Source organism: Ranitomeya imitator, chromosome 6 (assembly GCF_032444005.1).
Source record: "Ranitomeya imitator isolate aRanImi1 chromosome 6, aRanImi1.pri, whole genome shotgun sequence".
NCBI lineage: Eukaryota > Metazoa > Chordata > Amphibia > Anura > Dendrobatidae > Ranitomeya > Ranitomeya imitator.
In genome coordinates, this window is record NC_091287.1 from 514,480,367 (window position 1) to 514,496,526 (window position 16,160).

The 16,160-nt window shown below is 40.9% G+C and overlaps 1 protein-coding gene across 1 annotated transcript in view; it reads right to left on the bottom strand.

Annotated features, from left to right (window-relative positions):
• The window catches only part of CSMD3 (CUB and Sushi multiple domains 3), a 2,093,798-nt gene that overhangs the window by 414,599 nt on the left and 1,663,039 nt on the right, over nucleotides 1–16,160 (bottom strand). The window contains exon 35 of the mRNA XM_069731799.1: nucleotides 8,149–8,352. Within this exon, the coding sequence (XP_069587900.1) occupies nucleotides 8,149–8,352 (204 nt within the window). The remainder of the gene's footprint in view (nucleotides 1–8,148; nucleotides 8,353–16,160) is intronic.

The window sequence follows — 16,160 nt, forward strand, 5'->3', positions numbered from 1 at the left end:
CACTCTAAAATTCGGTAAACAACAAAAGTTGTGCTTTTATTAAGCCATGTGTTAGGTGCCGGGATTCTCCTACTGCGTGAGGTGTATCCCAAGCCTTATCTTCCTCTGCAGTCTCCCATTCTTCTTTGGAGCCTGCTCAGTAGAGACGTCAGTCACAGTGTCTTGCTCAGATTCGTGCTGTTTGTCTAGTTACTGCTGGCTCTCCAGTAACAGCTATAGTAACTAGCAATAGGCAGCAGCGAACAGACGTTCCTTAGTCTAAGTCCAGAAATCACTCCACTGAACATGCTCGTGTGGTGACCTCTCATTGGTGGTCGGCCGTCAGTTGCCGAGGTCCTGTGCCAGCTCTAGATTGGCTTGTGAGCAAGGTCCTGTCTGATTGGCACAATCTATAAAAGGATCTTTGGTGCGCTCATCAGTGCTCTAAGATCATTTATGTTACATGCGTGTGTGGAACACTACGGTACTTTGGACTTGTTTGTGTGTGCTCAGGGCAGGTGAATAGCCTTTAGAATTCCAGCACCTCCGGAGAGGAGTTCATATGAGTGCATATGCTGTGACTGTGTCCACTACCTGTTCGTTAGCCCCTGAGAGGGAAGTGCTCACCTATGAAGTAACAGGGGATTTCATATAGCGCCATTTACACTAGCATGGCATTTAGCTGCGCCATACTGTCTCTACTAGGGTTGAGCGACTTTTACTTTTATAGGATCGGGTCGGGTTTCACGAAACCCGACTTTTTCAAAAGTCGGGTCGAGTGAAATCGGCCAATCCTATAAAAAAGTCGGGGTCGGCCGAAACTCGAAACCCAATGCAGTGCATTGGGTTTCCAATTGTTCCCAGGGTCTGAAGGAGAGGAAACTCTCCTTCAGGCCCTGCGATCCATATTTAAGTATAAATTTAAGTGTAAAATAAATAATTAAAATAAAAAATATCGCTAAACTCACCCTCGGACGCGCCCTGGTACTAACCGGGAACCTTCCTTCCTTCGAATTCCTATTAGGTATATACTCACCCTCGGACGTGCCCTGCTTCTTTCCGGCAGCCTTCCTTCCTAAGAATCAGCGCTTCCAGGACCTTGCGGTGATGTCGCGGCCTGTGATTGGTCACGTGAACGGTCACATGGGCGGTCGCGCGACCAATCACAAGCCGCGACGTCACCGCAAGGTCCTGCAAGCGCTGATTCGAAGGAAGAAAGGCTGCCGGTTAGTACCAGGGCGCGTCAGAGGGTGAGTATAGCGATATTTTTTATTTTAATTCTTTATTTAACACTTAAATATGGATTCCGATACCGATTTCCGATATTGCAAACATATCAGAACTCGGGATCGGAATTCCGATACCAGATTCAGAAGATCGCCGACCTCATGGCCGACCCCACACAGGGGTCGGGTTTCATGAAACCCGACTTTGACAAAAGTCGGCGACTTCTGAAAATGGCCGACCCGTGTCCCTCAACCCTAGTCTCTACCCCTTTGTGAAGCTAAAAGAGCTGGGTAATTACTTTCTGTTCACACAGGGTGACATTTAACCCCATGTGCTTTCTAGATCGCTTGCCGCATGCTTCCACCATTGTTCACTAGCTGCGGTTTTACAGCGCTGCACGGTGGACCCCGGGTTGCGATCTCACTTCATCTTTATTTAGTGCAATCCACCAACCCTAACACCATGTGGCCAACTTTTTTTTAACTTGAATCTTGAAGTGCTGCCATTTTTTGCATCATATCTAGTGTGGATTTGATTTAAGTCCTAGGATTTGCACCCTTTGCTAATATAGTGCTGCTTCAGATTTTCTTTACCTAGGATATTTTGTTGAAATAGAATGTTGATAAATGATAGGTCGTAATTTATATAAAGAAAAGGGAAAAATGATCTCAGGCAGAATGTGAGTTATTGAGACTACTGGGATGTAAAGGTCATTGCACCTTATCAACCAGTTAAACCGTGAGCAGCTAAGTTTACATGTAGCATGCACTACCCCTCATGCTCTCCACTTGACAAAACATGGTCAATATGTTTGTCTTGGAGACTTGACCTAATGAATATTGCATCTGAGAAAGGTGCTATAAGTCATCTAAAAGGTAAAGTAATGAGATTTCATATTGTAAATAACGCTGCAATCAATATAGTAAGTATACAACTTAAATGAGGATGAAAAAATCCATCTTGATTACAATATATTTCAAATTATTACCATCATGATAGAGAAAAACATAGCAAAGGGGCAAGATGCAGAGTCGTACCCAGTCACAGATATTCTGCCTTCCTGCATTAGTCTGAAAAAACAAGATTGATGTCTTGCATTGCCATTATCATTAGGAGGCAATATATCACTGCCTTAGAAAAACATTATCAACTCCTTTAGAAGTGTTTCTTAAATGCAGAGAGACTGCAGGAATATGTAGAACAATGCGACTTAACCCTGTAAAGATTACACCAGTAATGTATTGTGCCATGCATAATTGATCACATCAGTAGGAGACTGGATAGCTATAAAATCAGTGACATTAAAATGTTTAAGTAATTACCAGCAATGGCTGGGCGGGATGATTGATGACTGATATCTGTAAGTAAAATAATCTCAGGACACCCGAGACTCCAAGCAATTTAATATGGGCTCCTCTATACTTCATTTAAAACACAGATCAAGCTCAATCTCATCCTAACTGCATATATTATCTACGGATTGATAAATAATTGGATTTGAGACTCTTGTTTCATTTCATTATACAAAGCAGTACATCATATATTGAATGATTTCATTCCTGTCTTGCTTGTGGTAGGAAGAAAAAGACTGAGTGGTTTGAAATGCAAAGATTATTTGGCTCTACCGAAGGTATGGAGATAATGCTAACACTGTGGAGGGTTACGAAAAAGCTTGTAGAAAATTTAATTGTGAATAAAATGAACCCCTACTCCCCATGTCACACTCACTGGGTGTCAAGAAGCTTAGCTAAGGAAATTTGATTGGGGGAATTTTTACAATATACAAATGTGTCATTGCTACAGATAAACATATCAGCCAAAATTTGATTCACTAGATTTACTCTAATTCGGTATGTCTGGGAAAAGTCATTTATTACTGCCAAAGGTTGTTTCAGACCTAAGAGCATATTTAGCAGAAGAGTTAGAAAATAGAAATCATTCTGTTCGCTTAACACCTATCCTGGTGCTGCAAGTCCCCCACTCAGTCCTCTACTGTCTCACTCAATGATTGCAGTCCTATTGTCCATCTTCAGCATTCTTTACTTTTTGGCACCTCCGGCACTAGGTCTGATGAGACATCACTTGAGGCTTATGAAGAAGGAAGTATGGGTGTAGCACATCTAACCGTAAAGTAAAAGTTCTTTAGATTCCATTAGAATGAGTGGATCCATACAAAAACACTTAAAACCTGATGCATTTCTGGCAAAAACACTATTAGTCATATTAGAGCTAAGGGTTTTTTCACCAGAAACGCATCAGATTTGAATCCTCTTGTGTGGATCCACTAAATTTGAATGGGATTTAAATACCGTAAATGACTTTTACTTTACCGGATGGATGTGCTACACCCCTACTTCCTTTTTCATTTGTGCCAACCAAGATACCGAGTACATATTAACAGAAATCTGGGAAAAATGACCTAGTATATAAGGTGATCCCCCAGACTCTATATAATCACTCCAAATACTAGATTTGAGAAAAAAGGAGAAACGGGAGCATATAATCAATATATAAAACGAACAATCTTTATTAATACAGAAAGATTAAAAGAAGGGTATAGGACATAAATACGTGTAACAATGTAACCATGACATAACATGAACAGGGAAGAAAAACACCCCACATCCCGCCACCCCAACGTAAAGTAATCGGATGGCCGTAATATAGCAATAAATGGCGAGCACCATGCAGGTGACTACATGAAGACAAAAATAAATAGGGTCACAGTAGTAACTGGGTCCCACCAAAAAGGTGAGGACCAAATACACACTAGCAATAAGCAGAAACCTCTGCAGCGGTGGTAGTGCCTAGCTCATAAGTGGCTAACTATGTGCAGAGCTTAACAACATGTCTATGCTAACAATCATGGTGATCCCTACCACACCAATAAGGACACAAAAACGTACCATATGAAAAGAGTAATAAAGTAATATGGTGTGAGAGGGAATCACCACTGCACTTAGCACCTAATGAAAAGTGCACAGCCAGTGTGCAAAGGTGACCAAAAATGGCCCCAAAGCCAACAGTACAAAATTCATAGTATGCTCACCTAATGCCCATGGGGGTAGAGAGATGAGGGGGTCCCGCCGGTGAATACGCCCCGACGTGCATTTCGCGGCGTGAACACGCCGCTTCCACATTTGTTGCTGTGCTTCACCAGCGGGATTCAGCACCCACCAGTTTAAAGTTACCCAACTATCCATATGACAAAGCAAGCATGATGAGCTTCTATCTTGCCTTTTTTTGTCTTACACTTGAGGCTTAGTCAGTGCCATAGATGCCGAAGAGTGAGGACGGAAATGAGGATCAAATATGGAGGTAGCTAGTGCAGGACTAGAAAACACAAAAAAGTACAGTAAAACCAAAAACACTCTGTTGCAAAAAAAATCACAGTGGACAGCAAGTGCTAGTAAAAAGATGGTACAAACAGGGTATTTGGTTGATACGTTTTTTGCAAAAAATGTATATTAAGCCGCTCCACCTGCTGCTTAGTCCTGGTTTCACATAGTGCAGGACTAGGCAGCAGGTTGTGCCATCAGTACTAAGGAGAAATGAAGTGAGTATAATGTGTTTTTTTTTTGTTTTATGGTCCATTTCCAACTTTCAAAACAGTAAAGCAAAATGGCGACAGCTTGTTTTGAATATCAAAAAAATTAGGTTCTGATACATGCAATTTTTTAGTGATATTCAAAATAAGTTCAATTTGCTTTGAATTGATTTAATCGTCCCCAGTAGTGTTGAGCATTCCGATACCGCAAGTATCGGGTATCGGCCGATACTTGCGGTATCGGAATTCCGATACCGAGATCCGATACTTTTGTGGTATCGGGTATCGGTATCGGATCCATAGGGATGTGTAAAATAAAGAATTAAAATAAAAAATATTGATATATTCACCTCTCCGGCGGCCCCTGGACATCACGTTGGTAACCGGCAGGCTTCTTTGTTTAAAATGAGCACCTTTAGGACCTGCGAATGACGTCGCGGGTTCTGATTGGTCGCGTGCCGCTCATGTGACCGCCACGCGACCAATCAGAAGCCGCGACGTCATTCTCATTCACTAAACTCCTAATTCTAGGAATTAAGGACCTGCGAATGATGTCGCGGCTTCTGATTGGTCGCGTGGCGGTCACATGGGCGGCACGTGACCAATCAGAACCCGCGACGTCATTCGCAGGTCCTAAAGGCGCTCATTTTAAACAAAGAAGCCTGCCGGTTACCAGCGTGAAGTCCAGGGGCCGCCGGAGAGGTGAGCATATCAATATTTTTCATTTTAATTCTTTATTTTATACCTTAATATGGATCCCAGGGCCTGAAGGAGAGTTTCCTCTCCTTCAGACACTGGGAACCATCAGAATACCTTTCGATACTTGGTGTCCCATTGACTTGTATTGGTATCGGATATCAGTATCGGCGATATCCGATATTTTTCGGGTATCGGCCGATACTATCCGATACCGATACTTTCAAGTATCGGACGGTATAGCTCAACACTAGTCCCCAGTCATTCAGTTTCTTTCATTGCAGTTCATAAATCCCAAAATAAGTAACATAAGATAATAAGATGTACAGCTTACAAAAAACAAAGTCTTTCAAGAGTTGTTTATATTATATATGTATGTATAAAAAAAAGATAATATTGCAATCACAGATTAAAGCTTTCTTAACTTTCAATTTTTTGGCATCAGACATGGGTGAGATAATAAGCTCATCAGAGATTATTTTGATTTCACCTCTTTCCAAATAAAATTATAGCTCTGTTGAGTTTCATTTTGATTATTTGACCACATGTAAAAAAAAAATCTCCAATATGCTTACAGTTGTTTCTCCATGGCAACAACATATGAGGTAGTTCTGTAGAGAGAATATCCTGGTAGACAAATCTCTATATTTCAGAATCCGAGCCCAGCAGAAGAGTTTGGTTTAAATACAGTACACGATGATTGCACAGTATAATAAAGATGTATTCAGATAGGTATATTCATCACCAGGTTAATTAAAAAGATTATGCCAGATACGTTGCTTAATTCTATGTTGTGGAGAACAAATGCATAAAATAACCTCTTTAGTACTTCACAATTTTGTGAGGAATAATTAAAGATCGCACTTCCCTCCTCTACTATATAGTTATAAAAAAAAACAGCTATCTACTGTAGGCAAAGACAATGTCATAAACAAAATTTGATTTGGCACATTTGTTCAATTAGGATGGGGAGGATTTGACATGAATTAAACACATTTGGTGCAAATCAAGTGAAGAGGTTAAAGGAAAAATAAACTCTTATACTCAACTCTCCGTACCTCCCTCTCATACCTCTCATCCAGGTCCCTGAAGAATTCCTGTACAGTGTTCTTCTCCCTTATCCTGAAGATGCCACCATTAATTAGGCCCCATGCATTCATATGGGGCATGATACAAATCATTGATATTAATGACATGTTACATGCTCTACATGGTCAAATAGAATTCTACAAATATCGCTGACATGTGTTGCATCCCATGTGACTGATGAGGTTTAGTTAGTGGTGGAGCCTAGTGGAAGATCTAAAGGGATGTGAAGACCAAACAGAAGATGATCTATAAACAGGGCAGGGAACAGCAATATCAGTACAGGTATGATGTGGGTCGAGATATGGCGAGTATCATAGTTTATTGTTATTTTAACCTCTCCAGAACCTAGGAATCCAGCAATGGGATGAATGATTACTAGGGTTGAGCGACTTTTAGTTTTTAGGGTCGAGTCGGGTTTCGCGAAACCTGACTATTTCAAAAGTCGAGTCGAGTGAAATCGGCCGATTATGGCGAAAAGTCGGGGATCGACCGAAACACGAAACCCAATGCAAAGTCAATGGGAATTTTTTTTTTCTCTCTCTCTCTCTCTCTCTCTCCCCTCCATCCCTGAACAGAAAAGCTGGTGTTACACATTGCAAATCTCTACAGCGCACAAGCGACAAGATGGCGATAGGCATCCACGCCCCTAAGACCTATGTCATCACTCTGCCCACGCTCCTTCATTGGCTGAAAAAATGGCGCCAAATGCGTCATACGAAACGCAACTTTGGTGCGAAGATCGCCGACCGCATGGCCAATCCCACACTAGGATCGGGTCGGGTTTCATGAAACCCGACTTTGCCAAAAGTCGGCGACTTTTGAATTTGTACGATCCGTTTCGCTCAAGCCTAATGATTACAATTCAAGTTTTGGTGGAAATTCAGAGAAAGCTTATTTAGCTTAGAATATATTTGCTTATTTCTATGAACTACCAGAGTTAAGGGGTGGTAGTTTTTGGTATGGAACCTCCCTACTGTATTAAGATTCTTTGTTTTGTTTAGCACTAGCCTTTTTACATATTAATTCTTGGAAATCTGTTACTACGCTGTAAAGAATGTCTTCGCTAATGAGTTATGACACATTCTGAGATAAATTTCCTTTTGCTTCCAATTAAATGTAGTAACTGTGACACCCAGAGTATAATAAACTCGTGAGATTAATCTATAATCAAGAAAAAGATACATGGAAAATTCAACTAAAATGACATCTTAGTTCTAATATCAGAAGACGATTCTTCATGAAAGGACTTGTGCTTAATTATCTCAGAAGCCCTCAAATGATCAGGGGTTGATATTTCACGGAACGTAATATCTTGTCTTGATACTTTATCTTTTTATATTAACCCTATGCCACACATTGTTAAGTGAATCATAGAAAGCTGGAGGATAAAAAGAAGATCATTTTAGTTCAGTTGTAGGTTGTTTCACGGTAGACGACAATGAGAAACAGACAATAGACTGGATTCTATTCAAGTGGAAAAATATCTCATTATTTCTTCTAACTTTAAAAGTTAACTTGTTTGATGTACTGATTGAATAGACTTTCTCTGATAACCAAAGCTTCAGGTTAACACATCCTTCTCAGTATATACTTTATTGTTAGATACTTACCAACACAGGTTGGCAGCGTGTCATTCCACTGAGCCAATGCATTTGGAACTGTATCACATCTAATAGCCACAGAACCATGTAAGATGTATCCTGGATTGCACTCAAAGAAAACCACAGATCCAACGGCAAACTCATTTCCAATTCTTTTTCCAAAACGCGGTTCTGGTACCGAACTACATTGGGTGGCACTCGTCCTTGGGACCGCTGGAAACAATAATTTAGAAACATTAATATAAACCCCATGGATATAGCAGAGTTTTCTGTAAACATTTCTACTTGTAATTAGACTACATATTTCTCCAATCTTGTCACAATTTGGTAAATCTTACAAAATTTATCTAAATGTCTAAATTGAAATTATAGCTCAAGATGTAGTAGTTACAATGATTGTGACTTAATTTTTATTTCCGTTATTGTTTAGAAAGGAAAGTACAACATCATTAATTGTTCCAAACACATTTTCTTAATATGAGAATAAAAAAGAACAACTATTAGCTCAATTATCTACTGTAGGTTTGAACATTTTTTCGATAGGTATAAATTTTATATTATTAGTAGTAGCACTTCTATATATTATATATTTACAATGATTATTTCTAAAAAAAGTAAACTTTCGTTTTATTGTCTACTTTGTCTACTGTTTCGAGCATTGTTAAATTGGTCATCCTAAACAAAACATATTGGTCACAAATACTCATGTAGTGGCTGCATGCGGATATGGGTAATGGCAGCTCATTGCAGAAAAGATCAATGACAAGTGGTTTGCTTATTCCAACCTAACCACATAAACATTTAACCTCTTTTTGAACTCTCGGTACAATTTAAATTTTTTTTATAAACATTTTCTAGCTAGACATTATGGAGGGTATTAATCATTCCATTTACACCAGAAAAATGGCTTCAAGAAGTGCAAGTTTGTTGCAAGTGGTATTTGCAAGAAATTTTGAAAGTCTTTGTGCTGTTGGAAAGGGACAAGGCCTACCCATGTAACACAATTACTATACTGTATTCCAGAAAACTAGCATACATTGTTATTGAAATCTATGTCAGTGCTTGACTGGTGTCCATTTAATCTTTTGCAGCGAGACACTCCAAAACATGTGCCAAACTTATTAATGCCCATAGGTTTCTTAAAGAATCTTGCATACATTACTTTATTGTGCTTTAGGTTCAAGGCTGAAAATAAAGCACAATGTTCTTGACAAATTTCCCATTTTATAGGTAATCCCATAGACTTAATACCAATGTCTGAAGCTTTTACCATAATTATTTATCTATCTATCTATCCAGGCAAATATAGAGGCAGAACTCCAAGGTCAAAAGTATGAGTGGTTTATTGACCCATTGTGATAGCGATGTTTCGTTCCAAATATGGAACTTTATCAAGCTCAAATAAAGCTTGATAAAGTTCCTCACATGGAACGAAACGTCACCATAACAATGGGTCAATAAACCCCTTATATTTTTTACCTTGAAGTCCTGTCTCTATTTTTGCCTGGATATTGTTAAGGTTTGAAATTACCTGGGGGGTTTGCACCCACTATCTTTAATTATGCTATTGATTGTGCTGCACGATTTTTTTTTATCTATCCATCATCTATCTATTTATCTATCTGTGATTTTTGCACATTTTAACAACTTGATGCAATGCTTTAAAACATAAACTCCGAGCTTTTGTGATTAAACACTTCCAATGATTATATAAAGGACTAGGGTTGAGCAAAACGGGTCGGCCATTTTCAGAAGTCGCCGACTTTTGGCAAAGTCGGGTTTCATGAAACCCGACCCGACCCCTGTGTGGGGTCGGCCATGAAGTCGGCGATCTTCTGAATCTGGTATCGGAATTCCGATCTCGAGTTCTGATATGTTTGCAATATCGGAAATCGGTATCGGAATCCATATTTAAGTGTAAATTAAAGAATAAAAAAAAAAAATATCGCTATACTCACCCTCTGACGCGCCCTGGTACTAACCGGCAGCCTTTCTTCCTTCGAATCAGCGCTTGCAGGACCTTGCGGTGACGTTGCGGCTTGTGATTGGTCGCGCGACCGCCCATGTGACCGCTCGCGCGACCAATCACAAGCCGCGATGTCACCGCAAGGTCCTGCAAGCGCTGATTCGAAGGAAGGAAGGTTCCCGGTTAGTACCAGGGAACGTCCGAGGGTGAGTATAGCGATATTTTTTATTTTAATTCTTTATTTTACACTTAAATATGGATCGCAAGGCCTGAAGGAGAGTTTCCTCTCCTTCAGACCCTGGGAACCATTGGAAACCCAATGCACTGCATTGGGTTTCGAGTTTCGGCCGACCCCGACCCCGACTTTTTTATAGGATCGGCCGATTTCACTCGACCCGACTTTTGAAAAAGTCGGGTTTCGTGAAACCCGACCCGATCCTATAAAAGTAAAAGTCGCTCAACCCTATAAAGGACCGTATTACAGACACATTTTGAAATTTCGCAAAATTACCTCTCCTTGTCAAAATTAGTGCAATTTTCACCGACTGTCAGAATAGTCTTTAAATTACAGCTTTCCCATGACCTATCAAATCATGTTGCAATACTTTAACTTTTGTAGTAATAGGACAAATAACCAGTATCATCATAAGCTTTACATACAAAAAAATAAACAGTATTAAAGCACTGAAAAAAGATAAACTTTTAGTGTTAAAGAATACATTTCTACAAAATAACTTTTACATTTATTTTCACAATTTACTTTAATTTTATAAAGAGGAATTTATGTTATTTTTATATTGATTTCTTCATAAAAGAAATAGGATGTTGAATTTAATATTTATATTCATATTATATTTTAATCTTATATTGCTGCTAACCACAAGTATAAAGTATTGAATGGGATCTCTCCAAGAATGATATTTTTTTAATATATATTTTGAAACACTCTGTCTCTGGGAGTTTATAGCTGCCATATTATGTACTGTGAAATATGCCAAGATTTTATGTTGTACTGAGTATCTGAACTTATATGGAACCCTAAGGCTAATGTATGATGATAAACAAATATTGGAATAAAAGCAGCAAAATGTATATTTATAACAGCAGAATAAACATTATAGAAAATGTGATGAAAAGAAAATACATTTTTATTGATAAATATGCAATAGCCACATTATATTTTACTACTTCCAAGTAGTACTCTAATATAACATACAAAGAAGTTTCCGATCACAACAAAATAACTGGAAGCTTGTTTTGTCATAGATTCTGAAATTAAAGGGTCGATACAATTTATTTGGAAATAGCATTTTTTTTAAAAATGTTAGGTTTATCTAGACTTTAATGGGGATATTTAGAAGATCTGACAAATGAAGAGGTTCTAATATAAGAAGTGTAGGAGCTGAAAATCAAAAGATTTAATCAAACAGTGTTTCAAAAGTTCCATCTTGAAATGCTCCCAACAGGTCATGATTTGAAGTCAGGTCACAACTATAGGGATCGTAGTATTACTTACAATTGGATTCTGGTATAATGGTCTCTCTGCCGACAAGAACACATAAAGACATTGCTAAATGTTGCTAGCAAAAATTCTTGGTAGATTGCAATCCATATAACAGTAGTAGGAAAATAGGTTTGGTGCCATGTTAGCCAGTTGAAAAAAGATTGCACTTAGTGGGAAAAACAAAATAATAGCCTTGTAGTTATGATACCTTTTAATGACTTAGGGCTCATACTACCTGCGAGAAACTTGGATGAGTCTCGCATGTTAATACCCAGCATTGCACCCGGCACTCAGGAGCAGAGCGTGCAGCTGCTTAGGAATACATGTAGCCGGACGCTCTGCTCCTGAGTTTCTCGCAGGTGAGTATGAGCCCTAACAAAAATAAAATAAATTATGCTGCAAAGCAAGCTTTCGAAACTTCTTAGGTCTATTCAACAGGCATGGTACAGCAAAGTATCCGGAGAAATACAAATATGTACAAAAATAGAACACAGACATGACATAATAAATGGACTTTTAAATAAACAAAAAATGAGCTTAGAGAGTGAATCTTTAATTAGACTAAATTAGCTTTGTGAACTTTTAATAGTCCCAATATCCATGTAAGATCAGAGACCTGGTGCCCTCACTGTCTCTAGAGTAGATTCCTCAGATTTTGTAGTAAACCATAAATGCTCCTGACAGATTTTGACCTGTGTGAATTACATGGGTCCGCTGCATCCTGTTAGTGCATTTGTTTGGTGGCCGGAGCAGGTAAACATCACTGCCTTTTTTCTGCTGCTTTTGAATTTTTGGAGGATTTTTAGTCCTCTTTTTGTGGTTTTGCTGTTTAGTGTTAGGACTCGCAAGGGTGAGGACCATTGCTGCGGTGTTATGAAAGGCAATTCAGTACTACAATGGACATAGCGGTCAGAGCACATACAGTGATCTGACAATAACCCAAAATCATAGAACGAGCTCTGAGACGTGGGAAGTCTGCAGACCGCAATCCCTACTCCTCTCCAAACAACACTAGAGGCAGCCGTGGATTGCGCCTAACTCTGCCTATGCAACTCGGCACAGCCTGAGAAACTAACTAGCCTGAAGATAGAAAATAAGCCTACCTTGCCTCAGAGAAATACCCCAAAGGAAAAGGCAGCCCCCCACATATAATGACTGTGAGTTAAGATGAAAAGACAAACGTAGAGATGAAATAGATTCAGCAAAGTGAGGCCCGACTTTCTTAACAGATCGAGGATAGAAAAGGTAACTTTGCGGTCTACACAAAACCCTAAAGAAAACCACGCAAAGGGGGCAAAAAGACCCTCCGTACCGAACTAACGGCACGGAGGTACACCCTTTGCGTCCCAGAGCTTCCAGCAACAAAATAGACAAGCTGGACAGAAAAAATAGCAAACAAAATAGCAAAGAAGAACTTAGCTATGCAGAGCAGCAGGCCACAGGAATGATCCAGGGAAAAGCAAGTCCAACACTGGAACATTGACAGGAAGCCAGGATCAAAGCATTAGGTGGAGTTAAGTAGAGAAGCACCTAACGACCTCACCAGATCACCTGAGGGAGGAAACTCAGAAGCCGCAGTACCACTTCCCTCCACCAACAGAAGCTCACAGAGAGAATCAGCCGAAGTACCACTTGTGACCACAGGAGGGAGCTCTGCCACAGAATTCACAACAGTACCCCCACCTTGAGGAGGGGTCACCAAACCCTCACCAGAGCCCCCAGGCCGACCAGGATGAGCCACATGAAAGGCACGAACAAGATCGGGAGCATGGACATCAGAGGCAAAAACCCAGAAATTATCTTCCTGAGCATAACCCTTCCATTTAACCAGATACTGGAGTTTCCGTCTAGAAACACGAGAATCCAAAATCTTCTCCACAACATACTCCAATTCCCCCTCCACCAAAACCGGGGCAGGAGGATCAACAGATGGAACCATAGGTGCCACGTATCTCCGCAACAATGACCTATGGAATACGTTATGTATGGAAAAAGAATCTGGAAGGGTCAGACGAAAAGACACAGGATTAAGAACCTCAGAAATCCTATATGGACCAATGAAACGAGGTTTAAACTTAGGAGAGGAAACCTTCATAGGAATATGACGAGAAGATAACCAAACCAGATCCCCAACACGAAGTCGGGGACCCACACGGCGTCTGCGATTAGCGAAACGTTGAGCCTTCTCCTGGGACAAGGTCAAATTGTCCACTACATGAGTCCAAATCTGCTGCAACCTATCCACCACAGTATCCACACCAGGACAGTCCGAAGACTCAACCTGTCCTGAAGAGAAACGAGGATGGAACCCAGAATTGCAGAAATATGGCGAAACCAAGGTAGCCGAGCTGGCCCGATTATTAAGGGCGAACTCAGCCAAAGGCAAAAAGGACACCCAGTCATCCTGATCGGCAGAAACAAAGCATCTCAGATATGTTTCCAAGGTCTGATTGGTTCGTTCGGTCTGGCCATTAGTCTGAGGATGGAAAGCCGAGGAAAAAGACAAGTCAATGCCCATCCTACCACAAAAGGCTCGCCAAAACCTTGAAAACCTTGAAAAAAACTGGGAACCTCTGGAAACGATATTCTCTGGAATGCCATGTAAACGAACCACATGCTGGAAGAACAATGGCACCAAATCAGAGGAGGAAGGCAATTTAGACAAGGGTACCAGATGGACCATCTTAGAAAAGCGATGACAGACCACCCAAATGACTGACATCTTTTGAGAAACGGGAAGATCAGAAATAAAATCCATAGAGATATGTGTCCAAGGCCTCTTCGGGACCGGCAAGGGCAAAAGCAACCCACTGGCACGAGAACAGCAGGGCTTAGCCCGAGCACAAATCCCACAGGACTGCACAAAAACATGCACATCCCGCGACAGAGACGGCCACCAAAAGGATCTAGCCACCAACTCTCTGGTACCAAAGATTCCAGGATGACCAGCCAACACCGAACAATGAACCTCAGAGATAACTTTATTGGTCCACCTATCAGGGACAAACAGTCTCTCCGCTGGACAACGATCAGATTTATTAGCCTGAAATTTTTGCAGCACCCGCCGCAAATCAGGGGAGATGGCAGACACAATTACTCCTTCCTTGAGGATACCCGCCGGCTCAGACAAACCCGGAGAGTCGGGCACAAAACTCCTAGACAGAGCATCCGCCTTCACATTTTTAGAGCCCGGAAGGTACGAAATCACAAAGTCAAAACGGGCAAAAAACAGCGACCAACGAGCCTGTCTAGGATTCAACCGCTTAGCAGACTCAAGATAAGTCAAGTTCTTATGATCAGTCAATACCACCACGCGATGCTTAGCTCCTTCAAGCCAATGACGCCACTCCTCGAATGCCCACTTCATGGCCAGCAACTCTCGGTTGCCCACATCATAATTTCGCTCAGCAGGCGAAAACTTCCTGGAAAAAAAAAGCGCATGGTTTCATCACTGAGCAATCAGAACCTCTCTGCGACAAAACAGCCCCTGCTCCAATCTCAGAAGCATCAACCTCGACCTGGAACGGAAGAGAAACATCTGGTTGACACAACACAGGGGCAGAAGAAAAACTACGCTTCAAGTCTTGAAAAGCTTCCACAGCCGCAGAAGACCAATTGACCAAATCAGCACCCTTCTTGGTCAAATCGGTCAATGGTTTGGCAATACTAGAAAAATTGCAGATGAAGTGACGATAAAAATTAGCAAAGCCCAGGAACTTTTGCAGACTTTTCAGAGATGTCGGCTGAGTCCAATCATGGATGGCTTGGACCTTAACAGGATCCATCTCGATAGTAGAAGGGGAAAAGATGAACCCCAAAAATGAAACCTTCTGCACACCAAAGAGACACTTTGATCCCTTCACAAACAAAGAATTAGCACGCAGGACCTGAAAAACTGTTCTGACCTGCTTCACATGAGACTCCCAATCATCCGAGAAGATCAAAATGTCATCCAAGTACACAATCAGGAATTTATCCAGGTACTCTCGGAAGATGTCATGCATAAAGGACTGAAACACTGATGGAGCATTGGCAAGTCCGAATGGCATCACTAGATACTCAAAATGACCCTCGGGCGTATTAAATGCAGTTTTCCATTCATCTCCTCGCCTGATTCGCACCAGATTATACGCACCACGAAGATGTATCTTGGTGAACCAACTAGCCCCCTTAATCCGAGCAAACAAATCAGATAACAATGGCAAGGGGTACTGAAATTTAACCGTGATCTTATTGAGAAGGCGGTAATCTATACAAAGTCTCAGCGAACCATCCTTCTTGGCTACAAAAAAGAACCCTGCTCCTAATGGTGACGATGACGGGCGAATATGCCCCTTCTCCAGGGATTCCTTCACGTAACTGCGCATAGCGGCGTGCTCAGGCACGGATAAATTAAACAGTCGACCTTTTGGGAATTTACTACCAGGAATCAAATTGATAGCACAATCACAATCCCTATGCGGAGGTAGGGCATCGGACTTGGGCTCATCAAATACATCCCGGTAATCAGACAAGAACTCTGGAACCTCAGAAGGGGTGGATGACGAAATT